At 35.9% G+C, this 26,967-nt stretch overlaps 1 protein-coding gene across 13 annotated transcripts in view; it reads left to right on the plus strand.

Annotated features, from left to right (window-relative positions):
- MYCBP2 (MYC binding protein 2) overlaps positions 1 to 26,967 on the plus strand; it is a 294,107-nt gene that overhangs the window by 211,945 nt on the left and 55,195 nt on the right. For all 13 annotated transcript variants that reach the window (XM_059144685.1, XM_059144682.1, XM_059144683.1 and 10 more), the window contains 6 exons: positions 8,012 to 9,655; positions 10,750 to 10,919; positions 11,660 to 11,904; positions 13,992 to 14,159; positions 24,643 to 24,800; positions 26,134 to 26,333. In XM_059144685.1, the coding sequence (XP_059000668.1) occupies positions 8,012 to 9,655; positions 10,750 to 10,919; positions 11,660 to 11,904; positions 13,992 to 14,159; positions 24,643 to 24,800; positions 26,134 to 26,333 (2,585 nt within the window). The remainder of the gene's footprint in view (positions 1 to 8,011; positions 9,656 to 10,749; positions 10,920 to 11,659; positions 11,905 to 13,991; positions 14,160 to 24,642; positions 24,801 to 26,133; positions 26,334 to 26,967) is intronic.

The following is a 26,967-nucleotide window of genomic DNA, read 5'->3' on the forward strand; positions in this document are numbered from 1 at the left end:
AAGAAAGTCAGGAGCACTGTCCCTGTCGTTCTACCATAATAAGCTCAGTGAAATTTTATGATCATTGCTTATGAAGGATCTATAGAATTAGATTTCTTTCTTATATTTTAAAACATATATATACACACACATCAATGTAGGTTGTATAAGAATGGACAGAATAGTGAAATTTGAGCATTGACATAGATTTATTTATAAAATGTCCTCAAATACTTTCAAATATCTATGTTAGGATTACATTTAGTAATTTTATTGAGACTATCAAATCCAATCCAAGTCTTTTTAAGATTGAGAACTAGAAAAGGAGGAGAAATAGGTGCTGAAGATTATTTCTGCCAGTTATTTGTAGCCTTCTACAAGATGGATGTTAAGTGGAAAAAATTCCATTAATATTATTTCTCCTATCAGAGTGTCAGGGATAGTGACATAGGCGATATGATTAGACACCTGACCTCTTATATGTAATGTATTTTCGGCATAGTGTTGTTTCTAATATTCCGTCTAACATTTCTAATCATTGCTTAATTGTTGACTTAACAATGAAAAGAAGTATATGCTACTTTTTAAATCCCAGAACTGCAGTTTTGTGTGCTGCCACTAGATGGTGACATATTCTTCGATTCTTCCAGTTTATGTTCCCAGTGACAAAGGTCAGGGTTCTAAAATTCACAGCAGAACCACATTTTGTCCTTGTTAAACTGAAACAAGAATGCTTTCCTATTAAAAATGAAAGTTATACTGTTTTTTTTTTTTTCTTATCAATACCTAGGGAGTAATTTTTTTAAGTACAGTTTACAGTGAACTCAGAGTTCCTGTGATGTGAAAATGAACGAAGTTCCCCAGGGAACTTAATAGTTGGGATCCCAAACAAAGAAAACTAAGAATAAATGACATATTAAGAACCATATTGTTAATAAAGGGATATTTTATACCAAACACACAACATAGACTAAGAAAACTTAGAATAAGTTTTATTCTAAGACTTAGAGGGTGCGGGCTCTTTGCTCAGCAGGGAGCCTGCTTCCTTCTCTCTCTCTCTCTCTGCCTGCCTCTCTGCCTACTTGTGATTTCTCTGTCAAATAAATAAATAAAATCTTTAAAAAAAAAAAATAAAAAAGACTTAGACTTAGAAAACTAAGAATAAATTACATATTAAGAACCATATTGTTAATAAAGGGATATTTTATACCAAACACACAGCATAGACTTCATATGAGTACTGGAGAAAAATCCTGTTTTTTATATTGCTTTTAATACTCTTTTTAGTGAACTGTATGTTGCACCCAAAATAATCAGAATTCCACAGAGGCAAATTTAATAATTAGGTGTTTTGCCTAAAAAGTGAGATTTTTAAAAGAACATGATTATTTAGTTTCTAACAAATTGCCTGAAAGTTGATTAACTTTTTTTCTTTTGTATAAAGTTATCAATGTATGTCTTAAGGATTATTTCTCTTCTTAAATTGAAAAATACAAATCTTTTTTAAAAATTGTAACAAACTGTTTTCAAATATGAGCTAATTTTGTGAAAATTAGATGCATAGAACAAGTGTGTAGTCACAGCTTAATTTTTTTAGGCATTTAAGACTTCCAAAAAATGTTTCTTCTTATTCACTTGAATCATAGCTAGGAATTCAATATCTCTAGGCTTTGTAACATATTGAAAAGACTTCAAAGCAATTTTGACTTCAAACCCTTTTCCAGGAGTTTGTCCTTAAACCTCTAACACCTTACCCTACAAATTGCCTTATTTTTCACATTTATGTTTATGGGCGCTTCCAATTAAGATAGTATTCTGATTTCTTCTCCGGTGTCCTCCTGCTAAACCCTGTCTTCATAGATTTTAGCAAGCAAGCCACAAGACTGTATCCTTAGGGACACCTGGGGGGCTCAGTGGGTTAAGCCACTGCCTTCAGCTCAGGTCATGATCCCAGGATCCTGCGATCGAGTCCTCCATTGGGCTCCTTGCTCGGCAGGGAGCCTGCCTCTCTCTGCCTCCACCTGCCTCTTTGCCTGCTTGTGTGCTTTCTCTCTCTCTCTTTCTGATAAATAAAGAAATAAATAAAATCTTTAAAAAAAAAAAAAAGACTGTGTCCTTAAATTTGTAGTTTGAATTTTCCTTGAATTAACTCTTCTAGCCAAAAACTAGTACCCTCCTAATGGATATTTTCAGAGACGGGTTCAGACTTTGTATTACATGAGATTTAAATAGCAGAAGAACTCCTTTCGCAGTGCTTGGTACCTTTGAGGTTTTATAGATTTCATAAAGAAGGTGCTCAAAAACATTAAAAATTACTATTTTTTTTAAACTTAGATGAAAATGATTTGAGGGCATGTATGCCCCGTCTCTCCATGCATTCCTGCCTTTCTCTCTTGAACCACTGCAAGAGGTCCTTTGCAGTCATCCTTATTCACAGAAATTACTAGTCACTTTTGCTCGTCAGTACTAAGATCTCTGGTACTCTGTCCAGGAGTGTGTGACAGAGTTGATCCCTCTTTTTTTTCCCTGAAATATCTTCTGCTGGATGTTTCCTACCTCATTGACTGTTCATTTCTCTTTTCTGCATCCTCCTCTGTTGTGTCTTCCTAGGAATGTCCCAGGGCTTTTTCTCTTCTGGACGCCATCCCTAACTGGTCCTCTCCAGGCATGGAATGTCACTCAGCATCTGCATGCTTGTGGCTCCCAAATTCGTCACCACTTGAGCTAGTATATATTTGTTTGTTGCCTCTCCTTTTACCTGAAGATAAATAAACTCTATAAGAGCATCGACTTTATTTCTGTTCATTGTTTTATCTTCAGTTCCTAGAACAGTGTCTGACATGTAATTCATAGTCCATACCTTGCATGGAAGGACTTCTTGGCTTATGAGTAGTTCGTCTTTAATCTTGGCCATGCTAATAAGTCAGTCAACTATTACTTTTTCTGTTTTGAGAAAAGTGTATGTTGTATCCAATTTTTGTTTCAATAATAAAGTTATCTCCTTACTGCCTGAATTTATTTTAGCTCAATGGATTACATTTATTTTCATTGCTGTGTGTTAAAATTTTAAATGAAATACTTTTTTTTTTCAGATTTAGATAGAAGGTTTTTTAAGATACTCCTTTTAAAAGATTATAATTTAGAAGTTCTGTTATTTGGAAAAAAAGATAATTTTAAGTACTTCGTTTTCTGCATGATAAATCATTAATGTGTCTAACATTTTTCAGTGACTTGTAAATTTGCTTTGCTTTGTGTTGCAAAACTTTTTATAAAAAAAATTTGGTATCTCAGTAATAGGCTCTATAGAACAAATACTAAATATTGGGAGTAGCACTAACATTTCCCACCAAAGGTGGATTCAGAAAAGTAGTCAACCCTAAATGTTTCCATACATACTGGAAAAGTCATAGTCATGTGTCCATATAGAAAACTAGGCAACAGTAGTATGCTAAACTGTAAGTAATATTTCTGTATCTCCCACTATTTACAAAAGAAAAAAATTTACTTATAAACTTTTATTTATAAGTAAGTGAGCACCAAAGACAAGAAAAATGAGTTAAAGAAATATTAGTCTAAAAAGGAATGTTCAAATTTGGTTTATGAGAGAAATGAGCCTTAACTTTTAATGCATTTGGAGCTATCTTAATTAATTTAAATCAATTTGGTCTTTGTTTTCCATTTTAATTTTAGAGAAATATAAACCTGTTGGAAAATTTAGCAAAATACAAACTTTTTACTAAGGTGATTGTGCATACCATTTGAAATGCTTTGTTTCTGCTTGTGTTCTCTGCTGAATTTTTTTTTCCATTGAATCTGTGCTGCTTCTTTGCCAATGTTTTCCACTATAGAATCTCCATCTCACAACCTTGCTTCTCGCGAGCGCATTTACAAAACTTATGGTGTAGCTGGGCCTGCCTCTGCTCTCTCATCTCTGTCTCACAAACTCAAGGGTGGGTATGCGTGCATTCACGGATGGGCCATTCGTAGTGAACATAGGAAGTTTCAATAAAGTTTTATTAGTTCACCTCAGTCATTTCCATTCCATTCCATTTTTAAAGATTAAAGTTTATCATTTTATTTAAAATTTGATATTTGGGGGCAATTTATGTTGTATTTATTCAATAATATATTGTTAATTATCCTGTTGATATGCATGTTAATTATATTTATAGGTTAAGGATTACTTTTACTTAATATCAGACCTCTGTAAGGTCTTAAAAAAACAAAATAGGAAAAACAAACAAAAACAAAATAGAGATATTGAAAGAAGTCCCTGATTTGGGAAATTGTTAAGTCAGTATCATCAGAACAGATGGTATATTTGTATAAGGCATAAAGGATGTTGTGATCTGTAAGAATGTAGTATCTCAGGTGGCAGGTTTAGCCTTAAACTTATTTTACTGCTACAGAATGTTAAATCGTTTTCCTGTTTTAGTGTCTTCTTCGAAAATTAAGTTAAAGTCTTTTAGTTTAACTTAGTTATCAGGATAGATATACATACATAGATACATAGGTCTAAACCTACATGTCCCATCTGTCATTAAGTCTTCTTTGTAGCATTTTCTTAGTTTTAAAATTTTAAATTTAGAAATATTCAAACTACTATGACAACTGATAAAATTTCAGATAGTTTAAAAATATGCTTTTGGTCTTTTATAGGACTATAGATGCCTACACTTTTTTTTGTCTTAAAGTAATATTTAATTAAACTTAAAATCCTGTGTTTTAAGAAAATTTTATCAAATTATTTTTGTACCAGTAGTTAACATATTACATAAGTCTTTCAAGTAATTCTCCTTTTTCTTAGAAATCAGTAAAACGTTTTTACATTCCTCATTTTTACAGTTCACAGTGATACTATATATTCCTATAGGATAGTAAATAGTATTGTAGAACCTGATCTGTTCGGTATATAGAGTTGTATAACCTGATACATAGTATGGCATAGCACAATATAGTCATTATATTATGGTATGTTAATTATAGTGTAGTATCACATAACCTGATCATTTATGCTTTTGGCATGAAAGAATTATACAGGTCATTGGTGAATGAATATGTAATGTTTAACATGTTTACTGATTTATTTGAATGTACTAAATTTCCATCCTGCCCTGTATTATTTTTTCTTCAGAATTGCATTGAGACTAGACAGTTTTTGCCTACTATCACTTAAACTTACATACGATAAATACAATGATTAAACTAAGTGATGAATGTGAAAGTATTATGGATGTCCTAAATACTTTATTTATATTTATTGATCTTTTTTATATGTACTGATATTTCAAGCAGCTACAAATGACAGTTTTTCCTAATACTTACTACATGCTCCAAAACTTTTTAAACCCAAATGAAGAAGAAAAACATCAATTAGTTAGCATATGGGCCTATCATACTTAGCAAACATGACATTTTTTTAAAAAAATATATGTAATGTGTTTTGGAAAAGTAAATTTGTCAAAAGGATTTATTTATAATTTGGCAATTAACAGTTCAAGAAGAAATAATTCTGCATTATTTATAAACTCAGACTCCCAAAAGGTATTCAGCTTTGGCCACTTACAGATCTTGAGAAAATATTCATCACTGCTAGAGGCAAAGAGATGAACTGTACAGGCGCCTGTACTCTCTGACCTTCTCTACATAGCAAACATTTATTGCTAGCATATGACAAGTGGTGTTCCTGTTATTTGTAAGATTCCGTTATTCAGCCAACCACAGAGATCTCCCTTTATGAGGAATTGCACACCATTGATTTAGAAAGCATACCTGTTTCGATTCATGAATTGATCTCTTAGAGAAAGGACTGGCAAACATAAAAGATTTACTGTTTACTTAACTGTCTAGTTTTACTGTTACATATTGTTCAGTTTCTGAAGTAAATGTGATGATGATAGCACTTCAGGATATCAAATTAGTAACAGAAATTAGTACTCCAAACATCACACATGGAAAATTAGTGGAAAGAACTAGGTTGATATTTAATTCTACCAAATAGAGTTTATTTATAAAATTTGCTCTATGGACCCATTACTAGATCAGTAATTTGAGCAGCAGTTTGCTAAACTACCTTTGTACAGTTTGAGAGCACTTACTTGTCAGATTTTACATCTTTTTTATCTGTGCTCTACAAGGTAGCATCAGTGTCTAGAATTTTTTTATAATGTAATTTTTTTTCACAACTTTTCCCTCAATTTAGCCTTGTCTCTTATACTATCTTTATGCAGAGAATACATACTACATATGATAAATGAAATTCATGATAGAATGCTAAAGAACTGTAGAAACTGAAGAACATTATGTTTAGTGTATTTTTCTTATTCAAAGAGTGAGAATAATTATTCTGGACATTGGTGTTTCACAGTTAAATAACTGCTCCATTCATTAATATGTTCTGGAGAGGCTATCTGCCATACTTCATTATTTTTCTACATTACAAGACTTGCCAGCATCTGACCCTTATTCCATAGTGGCTATAGTTACCTCTGCCCTGTGGCCTTGGGAGTCATCATTATAAAAAGTGGATTTTCAGGGAATGTGAAATTTGGGAATAACAGAAGAAAAAAGTATTTATTGAGCACATGCTATATTCCATGACCCATTGTTGACATTATATCACTGAAAAATAGCAGACAAAGATACTTGTCCTTCTGGACCTTCCATTAGGAGGGCAAATTCTATGGCAATATTATCTTGATATTTAGACAACTAGAGTATTGGCTACAAACACCTGTGTGCACTTGCACATGCCCACACACACACATACAGGCCAGCCAAAAAATATTTCCTACATTATCCAAATTTGTTTGCATCCCTTTTTCAGAAAAAAAAAAAAAAAAGAGAGAGAAATACCTGTAATATAACCCGTTAAGAGATCCATCTCAATTTACCATATACCCTTTTTCAAAAAATATAAATACTTCTAGCAAGATTTATGAGTTTTTAGTCTTTAATACCACTTGAATCACTTTAATCAGATTGTTTTTCTCCTTACAACTAATTTTATGTGCATTAAAGGTAGAAGTTTTTATTTTATGGAAGAAAAGTAATGTTCTAGATTGACCCTTATTACCTGTGACAAAGACAGCCTGGCTCTAAGGCCTCAAAGGAGAACATGAGGAAGGAGAGGCACTGCCTGAGAGCCAGGACGCCAAGAATAGTGGTGTCCCTATAGAAACAACTAGTGCTCTGCCTGGCAAAGAGAGACTTTTTTTTTTTTTTTAATCCCCTTTTTTCTGTCATTTTCTTGACTCCTTATTTCAGGGCCCCATGATTCAGACTTGTACTACTAACTCTCAGGATCCCACCATTTTTTTTCTAGGAAGACACAAGCTCTAAGTTCTAACCAGCTAAACTTAGTGAACTTAATAAACTTTTAGAATACAGTCTGTTTATAAACAATAGACTGCCTGAATTACATGTAATTAAATATTAACTTTCAGGCATTCATATATTAATTATAAATTCTAATCCAATCACTAGTGTTTCCTAAGCAGCTCTTATCGGCCTAATTGTATCTATTTGTGTACTTGAGAATAATAAGTGTATCTATATATAGATCCAGCTTCCTAATTCAGTATGATCCTTACCATTACCCTAATAATGATGTGAGGTACGACTCTACTGGAAATTTAGCTCAACTACTTTATACTTTAAAATACATCGGTTTTAATTTATTATTCAGAAAATAGTTATGGTTTTTCTTTCTAGTCTGCCCCTGCATTCAAATTCTAATGAAAAATTGTACTAGGGCTGAGATTGAGGTATCAGGGATAATTCATACTGATGCGTAGGCGGTATTTGTTCAGTCTGTTATGCATCCATGAAAATAGTTTTTGGTGGAAATGGTTGTGTAATGATGCAATAGAAATTTTACAAGAAATATTTCCCTTTTTTCCTTATTCTTTAAGTATTTTTGTCTATGACAATATACATTTTTTAGCTGTGTTTTTATTCAATTATTTAGTGGTTATATTGTCAGTAAGTTATAGTTTTATTAACAAGTTTCACTATAAAATGGACCATACAGGTGACCGGGGAACTATCTCAACATCTTCTAGACCAGTCTCTACACCAGGAAAATCAGAACTGCCCTCTAAACACAGCAGATCACTTAAACCTGATGGACGTATGAGCCGGACTACTGCTGATCAGAAGAAGCCAAGGGGTACAGAAGGCTTATCAGCTAGTGAATCCCTGATGTTGAAATCCGATGCTGCAAAGTTGAGGTCGGACTCTCATAGTAGGTCCTTGTCCCCCAACCATAACACCTTGCAGACACTAAAATCTGATGGGAGGATGTCTTCTAGCTTTAGAGCTGAATCCCCAGGACCAGGTTCTCGGTCATCATCTCCTAAGCCAAAGACTCTCCCAACCAATAGGTCTAGCCCTTCTGGTGCTAGTTCTCCACGCTCCTCCTCACCACATGATAAAAATCTACCTCAAAAAAGCACTGCTCCTGTTAAAACTAAACTTGATCCTCCTCGGGAACGTTCTAAATCAGACTCTTACACACTTGACCCAGATACCCTTCGCAAGAAGAAAATGCCCCTCACAGAACCATTAAGGGGACGATCAACATCGCCAAAACCAAAACCGGTACCAAAGGATTCTAAAGATTCCCCTGGATCCGAAAATAGAGCTCCTTCTCCCCATGTGGTACAAGAAAACCTTCACAGTGAAGTGGTTGAGGTCTGCACTTCAAGTACTTTGAAAACAAATAGTCTAACAGATAGCACCTGTGATGAAAGCAGTGAATTTAAGAGTATCGATGAAAGTTCCAATAAAGTTCATTTCAGCATAGGAAAAGCACCACTGAAAGATGAACAGGAAATGAGAGCATCCCCCAAAATAAGTAGAAAATGTGCTAATAGGCACACCAGGCCCAAAAAGGAAAAATCTAGCTTTCTCTTTAAAGGAGATGGATCCAAACCTTTAGAGCCAGCCAAGCAAGCCATGTCCCCTTCTGTAGCTGAGTGTGCCAGAGCAGTCTTTGCCTCTTTTCTGTGGCATGAAGGCATAGTCCATGATGCAATGGCCTGTTCGTCTTTCTTAAAGTTTAATCCTGAACTTTCCAAAGAACATGCTCCTATAAGAAATAGTTTAAACAGCCAACAGCCTACAGAAGAAAAGGAAACCAAATTAAAAAATAGACATTCATTGGAGATATCATCTGCACTGAATATGTTTAATATTGCACCTCATGGACCAGATATATCTAAAATGGGTAGTATCAACAAAAATAAGGTGTTGTCTATGCTTAAAGAACCACCTCTACATGAAAAATGTGAGGATGGGAAAACCGAAGCCACTTTTGAAATGTCCATGCACCACCCAATGAAGTCCAAATCTCCTCTTCCCTTAACTTTACAACATTTAGTGGCATTTTGGGAAGACATCTCTCTGGCTACTATCAAAGCAGCTTCCCAGAATATGATTTTTCCAAGTCCTGGTTCTTGTGCAGTCCTTAAAAAGAAAGAGTGTGAAAAAGAAAATAAGAAGGCCAAAAAAGACAAAAAGAAAAAGGAAAAGACAGAAGTTCGACCCAGGGGTAATTTGTTTGGTGAGATGGCCCAGCTGGCAGTGGGAGGACCAGAGAAAGATACCATCTGTGAGCTGTGTGGAGAATCCCATCCGTACCCAGTGACATATCACATGCGACAGGCTCACCCAGGTAAAAATATTGAATCTGTAAGTACTTTGTGTAAAAAAAAAAAAAAAAAAAAAAAAAGGAACTTAGTCACTTCTAAGTTGAGCTGTTCTATAAATTATGTTAAAGTAAAGGGAAACTGTTTAAAGTGTATCAGCATCAGTTTTGTGGAAAATAGGTAAAGAAATTCTTATAGTAGTAAGGCAATCTAGTACAATGGTACCTTAATGTATCATATTCTAAAATAGTTTATTTTTAAAATGTGTGTTACCCAAAGGGTGTTGTTAAGGTTTTGTTAAGGTGTCTAACACAACAGAAATAATGACCTGTCCATATACATAAGAGAGGTTCCAGTATTAGGTCTCCTTCAATTTTAGTGTTTTCCTATTAAAAATTGCAAATTAAATTAGACTATACTGATTTCCCTGGTCATTTTCCTATGGAAGTCATCTCAACTATTTAATCAGAAGACTGTATTTTATGGGTTTTTTTTTTTTAAGATTTTATTTATTTATATGAGAGAGAGAGAGCATGAGAGAGGGGAAGGATCAGAGGGAGAAGCAGACTCCCTGCTGAGCAGGGAGCCCAATGCTGACTCAGTCCTGGGACTCCAGGATCATGACCTGAGCCAAAGGCAGTCTCTTAACCAACTGAGCCACCGGTGCCCAGAAGACTATATTTTAGATAAATGTAAGGATTTCTGTAATAATTGATTAGTATTCCAAAATTCACCTATTATGAATTTGGTTAAATTTTTTTTCTTTCTACATATTATACATGAAATGTTCTGTAAAATACATGATTTCTTAAAATAAACCATTCCTACAGAATATTTTGTCCAATTTTATTGGCATATGTCAGTAAACCTAAATGTACCCCTATCTTAAATTTCTTTTTCCCTAACTATATAGAGTATCTCCGGTATTTTAGGCATTACTTAACTGGTTATTTTTTAGCCAAGCATGTTTTCTGATACAGCTAATAGCCTGGAAAAAAAAAAGTCAGATACTTGCTTCAGTATTTTTCTTATTTTGCAAAGGTAAGTCGTCATTCATGTACAAGTGTCAAGCATTGGATTGTTAAGGACACTTACAGTGTATTTTTGCGCTTGTTTCAAGGTTGTGGCCGGTATGCTGGTGGACAAGGTTACAATAGCATTGGACATTTTTGTGGAGGATGGGCTGGTAACTGTGGTGATGGCGGCATAGGAGGAAGCACTTGGTATCTGGTATGTGATCGCTGTAGAGAAAAATACCTCCGTGAAAAACAGGCTGCTGCGAGGGAGAAGGTATTTTTTATTCTGTTATGGCTATACTGTTAATTATAGGAATCAATCTTATAAAAATCCCTTTTTATCATCATGCAATATTAGATAACTCCACAGAAATGATATTAAAGATCAGCTTATCTTATAATAGGAACAATATACAAGTTTAATATTGTACTAGGTTAGTTGTTTTATTTTTAATTACAAAAATAAATTATATCTTTAAATAATACAAGACAACTAACCTGTGGCACATATGCCTGACTGACAAACATTTACTATGTAATTCTTTATTATTAATGGTATACTACTCCATACATGTACATAGCTTTCCCTCTTCACCTTTATCTCTCTGAACTTCCCCTCTTTTCCCTTCTCCTTTTCCTTTTCCACTTTCTCCTCTCTTTGTCTTTAAACCCTTAATTATGTTTTAGGTCTATGGGAACTAGAGGCACACCTAACTAAAATTTTTCCAAACATATAATGCACATACACACGCGCACACTATTTACCCTTTAAAAAATAATTACATTTAAATTTTCCCAAGGGAAGGAAAGAGAGAGTTTGTGTCCAAAATAAAATAATTTCAGACAGTTCAGGAAAAGCATGAAGTGAATGTTATTTTTAGTAATCACTATTATTATTTTAAAATTGTTCTGTAAATATTCAGTAATTTTTATTAGAACTCACAATAGCCAGGCTAAGAAATTTGACATTTGAATCCAAGTAGAAGGAGATCACTGCACAGTTTTCTTTGCCAGGTCAAGCAGTCCAGGAGGAAGCCAGTGCAAGTCAAGACTCCTCGTGCCTTGCCCACCATGGAAGCTCACCAGGTGATTAAAGCAAACGCGCTCTTCCTGCTGTCCCTGAGCAGTGCAGCGGAGCCAAGCATTCTCTGTTACCATCCTGCAAAGCCATTTCAGTCTCATCTTCCCAGCGTGAAAGAGGGCATTTCTGAGGATCTTCCTGTTAAAATGCCTTGTCTCTACCTGCAGACATTAGCTAGGTAATATAACTTGGTGGTTGTTTGTTTTTAATCACTTGGGATTAATAGCCATTGCTGATTAATATCATTCTCTGAATACCCACACTACATTCCTTTTGTGTACAATAAAAGACCTCCAGGAATGTATTTTGTGAGTTGTTTTGACCAATATATGACTGGTAGGGTACACACTTTGTGGTAGTAGGTATTCTTAAAAAACATGTAAACGCTATATCAATTTGTATTATTAGTGCAAAAATGACTTAGAAACTAAGACAATAGCTGTCTTAGTTTTTGGAAAGTTGACTTCAGTCTATTAATAGGTGGAAGTACTATAGTGGAAAAAAAAATTTGCTATTGAAATCTTTCATTTTTTAAAGTTTCATTCTGTTAGTATTTAAATGTTAGTTAGCTGGGAACCAGCTTTGTTCTAGACCTTGAAGATACCAAGATAAATATAATACATATATGTACATATACATTATATGTACATATATTTTATATGTACATATACATAATATGTATATGTGTGTATATATGTATGTACATAATACATAAATATAATACAATTCAGGTGTTCCACACTCTGGTGGGAAGACAGACCCATAAAGGAAACATTTAAAATGTTTTTGTGAGGAATTCTGTGATAGAAGTATGCATGGACTGCTGTTAGAGCCTGAAGGATGGAGAGTACCTATCTTTCCAAGGAATCAAGAAAGGTTTCCCAAAGGATCTGACATTTTAGCAGTCTTGAGAGATAAATAAGAATCAATCAAGTAGGTGGTAGAGGAAAGCAGTTCCTCACAGAGTAAGGCACGTGCGTGGAGACACACATGAAATAACATTACACATTTAAGGAATCAGAGGCTGGTGAAAGCATTGGCCTTTGGGAGAAACATAGGAAATGCCCCAGAAGTAGTTACCTAAGCCCACATAATATGGGGCTCTGCAGTCAATACTAAGTTTGGATTTTATCCCACAGGGAGAACAGTTAAGGAATATTAAACAGGGAAATACATAAACTGATTTATAGTTATAAGATCATTCTGCTTCAAACATGGAAACTTCATAAAGGGTATAACTGAAGGTGAGGGAAACCTGTTAATAGTATACTATTTTCCTGTATTGGACTTGAGCTATACAGCCTATACTTCCATACACTGTACACTGGCATTGTAAACAGACTTTAATATACCAAATTCAGACTGCTTTTCAACAGTTGTCAAATGAAGATTTCTGGAAATTGCCTGCAGGAATGGCTCACCAACCAACATTTCCATTTTGATGATGTTGTCCTCTCTGTAGCAGAATTATATAGTTTGGGTTTTTTTTTTAGTTTTCTACTTACTATTTTAATAAAACAAGCAGGAAACAAAATGGAATGTGATACTAAATGCATTTGAGACCAAGGTGGAGATCATTAGTATGCCAAATGCAATAAATCTTTAGCTTAAGTCAGACCACTTAGTAGACTTAGGTTAACAACTCTCTGTTCCAGTTCGAAAAGTAAAGAATCAAATTGTAAAACATTTTTTTAAAAATGCCACTGTACCATAATATTGATTTTATATTTTTAGCCTTCTGGGAAATGGACACCTACACCCACCCAACCCCATGGAACATTTCATGGATCTAATCGTTCTCAAATTTGATTCTTACATATGTTCCTACCAAAAATGGTGACTGTATTTCAATAGCCCATGCAAGAAACATGAGCCTGAACCAAGCAATGATGACAGGGAGTCAGAAGAGAGGAAACCTAGTATTCATAGGGCTGAGTGGTCATAACTGGTCATAGTTGAGGACTAGACTTACCACAACACCAAGATACTTTGGCCCAGGCACCTGGATAGTTGGTGGGATCACTCATCAAAACAATAGGGGATAGAGAAGTTCTCAAAATAAAAGAAAAGGAGTTCAATTTTGGATTTGAAATATTTGTAGTACCTGGAATAATTATTTTATTTCCTTCTACTTATATCTATGATTGTTTTAATATTTCACCCTTACAGTTACATGTGCTGCTTTTACTTTTATGAGCGAGATTAAAAATGAAAAGTATCTATGGTGCTGTCATACTTGAAGTCACTGGGTTTGATTTAATGCAGGCATCATCATGAAAACTTTGTGGGCTATCAAGATGACAACCTATTCCAGGATGAAATGAGATACCTACGTTCAACATCTGTACCTGCCCCATACATATCCGTGACACCAGATGCAAGTCCTAATGTATTTGAAGAGCCAGAGAGCAATATGAAGTCTATGCCTCCAAGGTATTTCACTTCTCTCCTCTCTGTTGAATAGCAGTGTTTGGTGGTAGAAGGACTTTGAACTAGAAAAGAATGCTTTAGAAGTTCTTTTGTTATGTCCTTTCATCTCAAGAAGGACATTGAATCTCTGCTAACTATTAGAGCTGTAAGAAAAAGCATACATACATGAATAAGACAAAGTCCTTGATAGCAGAGGCAGACTAGTTGGAGAGAAAAGATCAACTAATGGAAGTAATAATGAAGGACTCTGTTGTATAATACTGTATCATTGAGTGCTGTCGTAAACCAGACTAGAGAAAGGTCAGTTTGAGGCAGTCCTTAAAGAAAGTTCCATGGGAAAATTAGTACCAAAAATAAATCTTGAATTCACTGGAATATTGTATACAGTCTTCTCCCACTCACTTAAGTATGGTAGTAACATCAGTGTAAAGACCTTCTTGAAAACTGAATAAAAGCATGTAAATATAATGCAGAAGGAATTAGGGTACCACCATGACTTTTTGGAGGAGAAACTGCATGATAAAAATGCAAAGATAGTCTAAACAGTGTCAGCTGAGAAGCTTATAAATTTAGTCAAAGATTTTCACTAAGTGTGTGGAGTTGAATTATGTTGGCAATGATTATGGAAAAAAAAAGTTGGATAATAGAAATGTTTTCTAGTAAAAGTCAGTGTGGCTTGTTGGCTAACTGGCTAATGAAAAGGATAAGTTTAGGATCGTGTCAGGATATCAGACATGAGTAACTGCATACACATTATCATTGGAAAGGAAGACATTTGCTGAAGGAAGAAAGAATGCACTTCTTCAGGTATGCCACTGTGTTAATACTATGCTATTATTATTATAAACTACTATAACAGAGTTGAATACAGACAGTAGAATTCATATATCCAAATGAGTGTTTTTCCACTGAAAATACTTGCGACTTCCCCCCTCCCCCGGCTGTGTGGATTATTCATCAGAGTTTTTTTGAGCTGCTTTTAAAATTTTCTCTAAAGAAGAAAGGTTTTTAAAAGTTTCTCTGAAGAGTACAGTGTAGCCTTTTATAACTTTGAAGGTAATAAAGTATCTCTATAGATTTTCTTAAAGAGTTAGAAACCATTTTGAGACTAGTTAGTAAATGTGATTCATTGAGTTGTTATTAACCTTTAGGACCAAAATCAAGTAGCATAAACTTTCAGGTAAAGACAATGAAAAGAAGTTTACATATATCTTGGAATATCTTAGAATATTCTGTGTATCATAGACTGGCATAGTCAAGGTGAAACCCTCTAACATAGAAGCCCTGAACATCATCACTAGTGTCAGAAGAAAGTGGAAGTCTAGGGAATCCTGTTTCCCACAGTTCTATGCTGTGGGAAATATAAATAATTATAACAATGAAAAAAACAGGCATGGAAACAGGACAGTCTAACCTAAGAATAACTGGTATTAGGGCACCTGGGTGGCTCAGTGGGTTAAGCAGCTGCCTTCAGCTCAGGTCATGATCTTAGGGTCCTGGGATCAAGTTCCACATTGGGTTCCCTGCTCAGTGAATAGCCTGCTTCTTCCTCTCCCTCTACCCCTTCCTCCTGCTCATGCTCTCTCTCAGATAATAAATAAATAAAGTCTTTTAAAAATAATAATAATATGGGGCATCTGGGTGGCTCAGAGGGTTAAGCCTTGGCCCATGATCCCAGGGTCCTAGGATGGAGCCCCACCTCGGGCTGTCTGCTCAACGGGAAGCCTGCTTCTTTCCCTCTCCTACTCCCCCTGCTTGTGTTCCCTCTCTCAGTGTCTCTCTCCATCAAATAAATAAATTAAATCTTAATAAATAAAGGAGGAATGACTAGTATTTTTAAAGAAGAAAAATCAACCAATATCATTAAAAATATATCTAAAACTATATGAAAAATTCCCCAAATGAATAAGTATTGAATTTCCAAATTAAAAGGAAATTTTTATAGCAGGTGACTATGAGAGATAACAGAATTTAAAATAAAAAAAAAAAAAATTTTTGGTTAAGTTACTGAAATTCCAAGTAAAAAAACCGTAAGAATTTCTCAAGTATCTGAGCAGTGAAAAAGAAGTCATTTTGCAAAAGGAAAAGTTGATATTGAATTCAGACTTCTGTTGAACAACTTTGAATGAAAGAAAAAAAGTGAAACAATGTCTCCAGTGCTTCAAAAGAAAGAAAATACTACCTTGAAAGTTTTACCTAATCGATCAAACATACTGAAATATAAGAGGTCTTGGGGGGGGGGGGAGTCAAGATGGCAGAGAAGTAGCAGGCTGAGACTACTTCAGCTAGCAGGAGATCAGCTAGATAGCTTATCTAAAGATTGCAAACACCTACAAATCCATCGGCCGATCGAAGAGAAGAGGAATAGCAATTCTAGAAACAGAAAAACAACCACTTTCTGAAAGGTAGGACTGGCGGAGAAGTGAATCCAAAGCGACGGGAAGATAGACCCCAGGGGGAGGGGCCGGCTCCCAGCAAGCAGTGGAGCAACGGAGCATAAAATCAGGACTTTAAAAAGTCTGTTCCACTGAGGGACATCACTACAGAGACTAAACCGGGGTGAAGCCCTGGCCTCAGGTCCCGCAGGGTCATAGAAAGATCGGGGGTGTCTGAGTGTCGCAGAGCTTACAGGTATTAGAACGGGGAAGCCGGCTACAAAGACAGAGCCAACAGTAAGATCACAGCTCGGGGGTACCTTGAACCGGTCGCAGGCTCGGTGAGCTCGGAGCGCGGCCGGAGGTCAGGCGGACGGGAGTTACTGGGCGCTGTTCTCTGAGGGCACACTGAGATATGGGGCCCCAGGATCTCGGCTCCTCCGGGCCGGAGACCAGGAGGCCGCCATTTGTATTCCCGTCCTCCGGAACTCTACGGAAAGTGCTCAGGGAACAAAAGCTCCTAAAAGCAAACCCGAGCGGATTACTCAGCCCGGCCCCTGAAGGGCGGTGCAATTCCGCCTGGGGCAAAGACACTTGAGAATCACTACACCAGGACCCTCCCCCAGAAGATCAGCAAGAAATCCAGCCGTGACCAAGTTCACCTACCAAGGAGTGCAGTTTCAATACCAAGGAGAGCAGCAGAATTCCAGAGGAGGAGAAGGCAAAGCACGGAACTCATGGCTTTCTCCTTATGATTCTTTAGTCTTGCGGTTAATTTAATTGTTTTCTCTTTTTTTATTTTTTTTCTCTTCTGCTAAAAAATTTTGTAACTTTTACCCTTTTCTTTTTTAATGTTTTTTAACTAGTTTATCTAATATATATATATATATTTTTATACTTTTCTTTATTCATTTTCTTTTTTTAATTCTTTTCTTTCTTTCATTTTTTTTTCTTTCTTTCTTCCTGAACCACTTTTTATCCCCTTTAACCCCCCTCACGATTTGTGATCTCTTCTGATTTGGTTAAAGCATAATTTCCTGGGGTTGTTGCCACCCTTTTAGTATTTTACTTGCTCCTTTATATACTCTTATCTGGACAAAATGACAAGGCAGAAAAATTCACCACAAAAAAAAAGAACAAGAGGCAGTACCGAAGGTTAGGGACCTAATCAATACAGACATTGGTAATAGGTCAGATCTAGAGTTCAGAATGACAATTCTCAAGGTTCTAGCCAGGCTCAAAAAAGGCATGGAAGATATTAGAGAAACCCTCTCTGGAGATATAAAAGCCCTTTCTGGAGAAATAAAAGAACTAAAATCTAACCACGTTGAAATCAAAAAAGCTATTAATGAGGTGCAATCAAAAATGGAGTCTCTCACTGATAGGATAAATGAGGCAGAAGAAGGAATTAGCGATATAGAAGACCAAATGACAGAGAATAAAGAAGCTGAGCAAAAGGGGGACAAACAGCTACTGGACCACGAGGAGAGAATTCGAGAGATAAGTGACACCATAAGACGAAACAACATTAGAATAATTGGGATTCCAGAAGAAGAAGAAAGAGAGGGGAGCAGAAGGTATACTGGAGAGAATTATTGGGGAGAATTTCCCCAATATGGCAAAGGGAACGAGCATCAAAATTCAGGAGGTTCAGAGAACGGCCCTCAAAATCAATAAGAATAGGCCCACACCCCGTCACCTAATAGTAAAATTTACAAGCCTTAGTCCCAAAGAGAAAATCCTGAAAGCAGCCCAGGAAAAGAAGTCTGTAACATACAATGGTAAAAATATTAGATTGGCAGCAGACTTATCCACAGAGACCTGGCAGGCCAGAAAGAGCTGGCATGATATATTCAGAGCACTGAATGAGAAAAACATACAGCCAAGAATACTATATCCAGTTAGGCTATCATTGAAAATAGAAGGAGAGATTAAAAGCTTCCAGGACAAACAAAAACTGAAAGAATTTGCAAACACCAAACCAGCTCTACAGGAAATATTGAAAGGGGTCCTCTAAGCAAAGAGAGAGCCTACAAGTGGTAGATAAGAAAGGAACAGAGACAATGTACAGTAACAGTCACCTTACAGGCAATACAATGGCACTAAATTCATATCTCTCAATAGTTACCCTGAATGTTAATGGGCTAAATGCCCCAATCAAAAGACACAGGGTATCAGAATGGATAAAAAAACAAAACCCATCTATATGTTGCCTCCAAGAAACTCATTTTAAGCCCGAAGATACCTCCAGATTTAAAGTGAGGGTGTGGAAAAGAATTTACCATGCTAATGGACATCAAAAGAAAGCAGGAGTGGCAATCCTTATATCAGATCAATTAGATTTTAAGCCAAAGACTATAATAAGAGATGAGGAAGGACACTATATCATACTCAAAGGGTCTGTCCAACAAGAAGATCTAACAATTTTAAATGTCTATGCCCCCAGTGTGGGAGCAGCCAACTATATAAACCAATTAATAACAAAATCAAAGAAACACATCAACAATAATACAATAATAGTAGGGGACTTTAACACTCCCCTCACGAAATGGACAGATCATCCAAGCAAAAGATCAACAAGGAAATAAAGGCCTTAAATGACACACTGGACCAGATGGACATCACAGATATATTCAGAACATTTCATCCCAAAGCAACAGAATGAACATTCTTCTCTAGTGCACATGGAACATTCTCCAGAATAGATCACATCCTCGGTCCTAAATCAGGACTCAACCGGTATCAAAAGATTGGGATCATTCCCTGCATATTTTCAGACCACAATTCTCTGAGGCTAGAACTCAACCACAAGAGGAAGTTTGGAAAGAACCCAAATAAAGGGAGACTAAACAGCATTCTTCTAAAGAATGAATGGGTCAACCAGGAAATTAAAGAAGAATTGAAAAAAATCATGGAAACAAACAATAATGAAAACACAACGATTCAAAATCTGTGGGACACAATAAAGGCAGGCCTGAGAGGAAAATATATAGCAGTACAAGCCTTTCTCAAGAAACAAGAAAGGTCTCAGGTATACACCCTAACCCTACACCTAAAGGAACTGGAGAAAGAACAAGAAAGAAACCCTAAGCCCAGCAGGAGAAGAGAAATCTTAAAGATCAGAGCAGAAATCAATGAAATAGAAACCAAAAATCAATAGAACAAATCAACGAAACTAGGAGCTCGTTCTTTGAAAGAATTAATAAAATTGATAAGCCCCTGGCCATACTTATCAAGAAGAAAAGAGAAAGGACTCAAATAAATAAAATCATGAATGAAAGAGAAGAGATTACAAGTAACACCAAAGAAGTACAAACAATTATAAGAACATACTATGAGCAACTCTACGCCAACAAATTTGACAATCTGGAAGAAATGGATGCATTCCTAGAAACCTATAAATTACCACAACTGAACCAGGAAGAAATAGAAAGCCTGAACAGACCCATAACCAGTAAGGAGATTGAAACAGTCATTAAGAATCTCCAAACAAACAAAAGCCCGGGGCCAGACGGCTTCCTGGGGGAATTCTACCAAACATTTAAAGAAGAGCTAATTCCTATTCTCCTGAAACTGTTCCAGAAAATAGAAATGGAAGGAAAACTTCCAAACTCATTTTATGAGGCCAGCATCACTTTGATCCCAAAACCAGACAAGGATCCCATCAAAAAAGAGAGCTATAGACCAATATCCTTGATGAACACGGATGCGAAAATTCTCACCAAAATACTAGCCAATAGGATCCAACAGTACATTAAAAGGATTATTCACCACGACCAAGTGGGATTTATTCCAGGGCTGCAAGGTTGGTTCAACATCCACAAATCAGTCAATGTGATACAACACATCAATAAAAGAAAGAACAAGAAGCATATGATACTCTCAATAGATGCTGAAAAAGCATTTGACAAAGTACAGCATCCCTTCCTGATCAAAACTCTTCAAAGTGTAGGGATAGAGGGCACATACCTTAATATCATCAAAGCCATCTATGAAAAACCCACCGCAAATATTCTCAATGGAGAAAAACTGAAGCTTTTCCGCTAAGGTCAGGAACACGGCAGGGATGCCCATTATCACCACTGCTATTCAACATAGTACTAGAAGTCCTAGCCTCAGCAATCAGACAACAAAAGGAAATTAAAGGCATCCAAATCGTCAAAGAAGAAGTCAAACTAACACTCTTCAAAGATGATATACTATATGTGGAAAACCCAAAAGACTCCACTCCAAAACTGCTAGAACTTGTACAGGAATTCAGTAAAGTGTCAGGATATAAAATCAATGCACAGAAATTAGTTGCATTTCTCTACACCAACAACAAGACAGAAGAAAGAGAAATTAAGGAGTCAATCCCATTTACAATTGACCCAAAACCATAAGATACCTAGGAATAAACCTAACCAAAGAGGCGCAGAATCTATACTCAGAAAACTATAAAGTACTCATGAAAGAAATTGAGGAAGACACAAAGAAATGGAAAAATGTTCCATGCTCCTGGATTGGAAGAATAAATATTCTGAAAATGTCTATGCTACCTAAAGCAATCTACACATTTAATGCAATTCCTATCAAAGTATCATCCATCTTTTTCAAAGAAATGGAACAAATAATTCTAAAATTTATATAGAACCAGAAAAGACCTCGAATAGCCAAAGGAATTTTGAAAAAGAAAGCCAAAGTTGGTGGCATCACAATTCCGGACTTCAAGCTCTATTACAAAGCTGTCATCATCAAGACAGCATGGAACTGGCACAAAAACAGACACATAGAACAATGGAACAGAATAGAAAGCCCAGAAATAGACCCTCAACTCTATGGTCAACTAATCTTCGACAAAGCAGGAAAGAATGTCCAATGGAAAATAGACAGCCTCTTCAATAAATGGTGTTGGGAAAATTGGACAGCCACATGCAGAAAAATGAAATTGGACCATTTCCTTACACCACACACGAAAATAGACTCAAAATGGATGAAGGACCTCAATGTGAGAAAGGAATCCATCAAAATCTTTGAGGAGACCACAGGCAGCAACCTCTTCGACCTCAACTGCAGCAACATCTTCCTAGGAACATCGCCAAAGGCAAGGGAAGCAAGGGCAAAAATGAACTATTGGGATTTCATCAAGATCAAAAGCTTTTGCACAGAAAGGAAACAGTTAATAAAACCAAAAGACAAATGACAGAATGGGAGAAGGTATTTGCAAACGACATATCCGATAAAGGGCTAGTGTCCAAATTCTATAAAGAACTTAGCCAACTCAACACCCAAAGAACAAATAATCCAATCAAGAAATGGGCAGAGGACATGAACAGACATTTCTGCAAAGAAGACATCCAGATGGCCAACAGACACATGAAAAAGTGCTCCATATCACTTGGCATCAGGGAAATACGAATCAAAACCACAATGAGATATCACCTCACACCAGTCAGAATGGCTAAAATTAACAAGTCAGGAAATGACAGATGCTGGCGAGGATGCGGAGAACGGGGAACCCTCCTAACACTGTTGGTGGGAATGCACGCTGGTGCAACCTCTCTGGAAAACAACATGGAGGTTCCTCAAAATGTTGGAAATAGAACTACCCTAGGACCCAGCAATAGCACTACTGGGTATTTACCCTAAAGATACAAACGTAGTGATCCGAAGGGGCACGTGCACCCGAATGTTTATAGCAGAAATGTCCACAATAGCCAAAACTATGGAAAGAACCTAGATGTCCATCAACAGATGAATGGATAAAGAAGAAGTGGTATATATACACAATGGAATACTCTGCAGCCATCAAAAGAAATGAAATCTTGCCATTTGCGACAACATGGATGGAACTAGAGCGTATCATGCTTAGCCAAATAAGTCAAGCAGAGAAAGACAACTATCATATGATCTCCCTGATATGAGGAAGTGGTGATGCACCATGGGGGCTTAAGGGTGTAGGAGAAGAACAAATGAAACAAGATGGGATTGGGAAGGAGACAAACCATAAGTGACTCTTAATCTCACAAAGCAAACAGGGTTGCTGGAGGGAGGGGGGTTGAGAGAAGGGGGGTGGGGTTATGGACACTGGGGAGGGTATGTGCTTTAGTGAGTGCTGTGAAGTGTGTAAACTGGGCGATTCACAGACCTATACCCCTGGGGATAAAAATATATGTTTATAAAAAATAAAAAATAAAAATTTTTTTTTCTAAAAAGGGTCTTGGGAATCTTAGAACTAAATTATGGATTAATCAAATAAATGCATGAAAAGCACATTTAAAAGATATATACTTTACACGTAAGAGTAATTTTCATAAAGTCTTAAATAAAAGAAACTATGACTCAAGTGTTTTATATTCAGCCAGGTTGAGACATCCCAAGCATATAGTAATTCAGGGAATAGAGCATCTTTGAGCTATTCTTTAAAAAGTCTTGACAAATTCTAGCTATTACAAAAGATAATGAATAATGATTCCATTAAATCAGTGGGGAGTAAAAGGGTGGTTTTACCTTGCAGGTGACACCGGCAGTATTTGAAAACATCCTTGTTTGCCATAACTAGGCTAGTTTAGGCAGCATCCCAGTGTAGAGAGGTGAGGAATGTTACTAATCAAACTACAGTAGTACCAGACAGCCCCCCACAACAGGGAGTAATCTGATGGAAAGTAGCTGAGGTTGTGGTGGTTATCTTTGAATTTTTTCTTTTTTTACAAGCATAACCATTTTTATGAGAATGAGTCATTTTCTTTTTAGGTTGTATAGCAGTTCGGGTTTTGTTTTGTTTTCAAGTTGATAAACTTCCTCTGAAAGCACAACAGAGGTCTTGAGTTTTGTAGTAAAACCATTTATAAAGTGAATTAAATTAGTTCTGTTAAATTAAATTAGACTCTCTTCTCTGGTCATTCTGGAACCTGTTGGCCCAAGCTGACATCCAGGCACTTTTACCACCCTGGGTTATATGAGGTATTTACAGCCTGTTCAAATGAGAATGTCTATACCCTTAGAGAGGTGGTGAGTACAGAAAACATCAGGGAGGTAACTAGTTTCTAGAAAACGTATAAGCATGACTGACAGACATAAGAGTTCAAACCTGGCTTGAATGATGAAAAGAAATCCAGAACTCACAGTGAGCAAAATTTCCCTATTTGGAATGAGGTAACAGAAAAAAAAAAAAAAAAAAAAACCACACCTGAAAGAATAAGCTGTCTTAGAGAGGAAGTAAGGAAAGGTATTTCTCTTTTTTATGAAAAGCTTCAATATTATATTAGTATAATATATTATTATATTAGTAACTTTTCAAGTATTTTTTAATGTTGCTATAGTAAATAGAAAAATTGTTAGTTTACTTAAACTGAGTTCTTCCAGAATGTCAGTATACTGTAACTCTACACCAAAAATCAGTTTGTTACCTTTCATTATACTTAGTGTGGCCATGTTCTAGAAGGGGTTGTGGGCAGCACTTCCCAAGAATGAGAAATGTAATAGAAAACTCAGGCACAGAAAGAACCTTGAATTGTTTCACTTTCCAATTTGTTATGTATGTACATATCTATTTTCTTTCTTTTCTGTGCTCTTACGAATTTATCTGTCTAGGTTTCTTGAATATCATGACATAACTTCCACCAGAATGCTTTTGATTTTGAAAGGAGTTTAGAACATTTAATACCTTTTCTTCTTTTTCATTTAAAAATGCAAAGTAGGGGCACCTGGGTGGCTCAGTGGGTTAAAGCCTCTGCCTTTGGCTCAGGTCATGATCCCAGGGTCCTAGGATCAAGCCCCACATCGGGCTCTCTGATCAGCGGGGAGCCTACTTCCCCATCTCTCTCTGCCTGCCTCTCTGCCTACTTGTGATTTCTGTCAAATAAATAAATAAAATATTTTTTAAAAAATGCAAAGTAGATTTAAGAAAACCAGAAGTTTTGGGACACAGGTTCTGAAATCAATCAAAATGTTAGTGCATTTGGAAAGATCAAATTGTGAGTTAAAGAGCGCTTGTCAAGTTGGCTTTGAATTTGTGTTTTTCCATGAGATATAAGTTCATATATTTGACTATACTACTATAAATTAAATATAATTTCACTTTATTCACTGCTTCTCCTAAGTTTTTATCGGGCATTCTGTTCTTTCTGCAGTTTGGAAACTAGCCCCATAACCGACACTGATCTTGCAAAGAGAACTGTCTTCCAAAGATCATACTCAGTTGTTGCTTCTGAATATGATAAACAACACTCCATCTTACCTGCACGAGTGAAAGCCATTCCTAGAAGAAGAGTTAACAGTGGAGACACTGGTGAGTATAAAGATAAAAAGGAAGATTGTGTGGTCCAAATGGTTTTATTTGCAGATATTTTTTAAAATCTAGTTTTTTAAAGGAAATGGATTAATTTTACATTGTGTTGACATTCCTTTTATGAGACACACCCAACAGTATGCCTGTCTAAATTTTGCATCTCAGTTGGAAGAGACCTAGAGAGCATCCAGTGATAATTCAAGAATAAATTGACCTTTAAAATCTTACCTTTTAGGGACATCTGGGTGGCTCAGTGGGTTAAAGCCTCTGCCTTCAGCTCTGGTCATGATCCCAGTGTCCTGGGATTGAGCCCCACATCAGGCTGTCTGCTCAGCGGGGAGCCTGCTTCCCTTCCTCTCTCTCTGTCTGCCTCTCTGCCTACTTGTAATCTCTCTGTGTCAAATAAATAAATAAATAATCTTTAAAATAAAGTGAAATAAAATAAAATAAAATCTTACCTGTTAGTTTCTAAGTCACATGTTGCCACCATTATTCCTTTTACTAAGTTCCAGTGAACTGGTGGTTCCCGTGACTTACTTTCACAATTATTCTCATTCCCAATAGACACTTCTAACTCTATAGAGCTTCTATAGTGGAGCTACTTCCACTCTGAATAGATAATGTGGGGATACAAGTAGCTCTTAGTCATCGAAAAAGTTAAATAATCTGTACTAGTTAGTATCAGTAGCCTCGAATTAGAGCTGCTTGATTCTGTGTCAGGAATAAAGAAAGAAATCCAAGAGAAAAGGATAATACGGTGATTTATCAGGTAGCCCACTGAAATGAAGATTTAATCTAGTATTTATACATAGGTAATTATATATCTTATATAGATTCCATTTAGGGAAAAAAATATAACATTTAGCTTTTAAGAGTGTTTTAGAAACCATGAACTTAAAATTCAGCCCTGGATTCAAAATTCAGTTTGATAACTCAATAGCTACATGATTATAGGAAAGTAAGGTATTTAATCTTTCCAGATGCCTGGGTGGTTCAGCCAGTTAAGCATCTGCCTTCAGGGTAGAGTCCCGCATCTGGCTCCTTACTCAGCAGGGAGACTGCTACTCCCTCTCCCTCTGCCTCTCCTCCCAGGCTTTCTCTCTCTCTCTCTGACAAATAAATAAAATCTTTAAAAAATGTATATTTAATCTTTCTCAGCCTCAGTAAAAATTGAAGTTGTGTCACATGCAAAACAAACCCAAAAAAAGAAGAAAAAAAATACTATAGTGAATAACCTAGATACTGTTATTTTAATATCATCTTAAATATATTAATTGTATGTATTATTGTCAATGAAAGTTAATTTTTTTTTTTTTTTTTTTTTAATAAATAGAAGTTGGTTCTTCCCTCTTGAGGCATCCATCTCCTGAGCTTTCCCGGCTAATCTCAGCCCACAGTTCTCTTTCCAAAGGAGAACGAAATTTTCAATGGCCAGTTTTAGCTTTTGTTATACAACATCATGATCTAGAAGGTCTTGAAATAGCAATGAAACAGGCCCTAAGGAAATCTGCTTGCCGAGTTTTTGCCATGGAGGTATGAATACATTAATGGGGTTATTGATTCATTGATAATACAAATCATTTGATGATTTTCTTTAATGTTAGTTTCTTTTCTACTCAACAGAAATATCAAAAAATTAAGAGACACTAGCCAATCAGAAATATAAAATGTTCACATCAAAATGAAACTCTTCATTTATGAATATAAATGAATATAAAGATCCATATTTAAGCACTCTCAAGAAATTTATTTCTGTAGTGCTTTATTGTTTTAATCCTGTTAGCATCTTTTTTAAAAAAGCTTTTTGTAAGAATGACATCATTTCAGTTAGAAGAATCATGAAAAAGAGAGGACAAGTAGGGCTTTTGATTTATAAATTTAACTATAATAACTTTTCTGAGCCTATTCTCTGGAAATGATGGAATTGCTATCTGTCATATTTTTATATGTATTTTTATATTTTTAATCTTTTTTGTCATCAGTGTAATAAATAACCTGCCACTTCAACGATGATGGGAACAATATAAATACATTTAAGTATAGAACTTGAAAAACATTTTGTGTTATCCTAAATACAAGTTGGGAAAAAAATATGCTTTAGCAAATTAATATGAAGATGAAGCTTTGAAGTAAAAAGTGGCTTGAAAAAAAGACTTCTGCGTTGCAT

Source organism: Mustela lutreola, chromosome 13 (genome assembly GCF_030435805.1).
Source record: "Mustela lutreola isolate mMusLut2 chromosome 13, mMusLut2.pri, whole genome shotgun sequence".
Lineage (NCBI taxonomy): Eukaryota > Metazoa > Chordata > Mammalia > Carnivora > Mustelidae > Mustela > Mustela lutreola.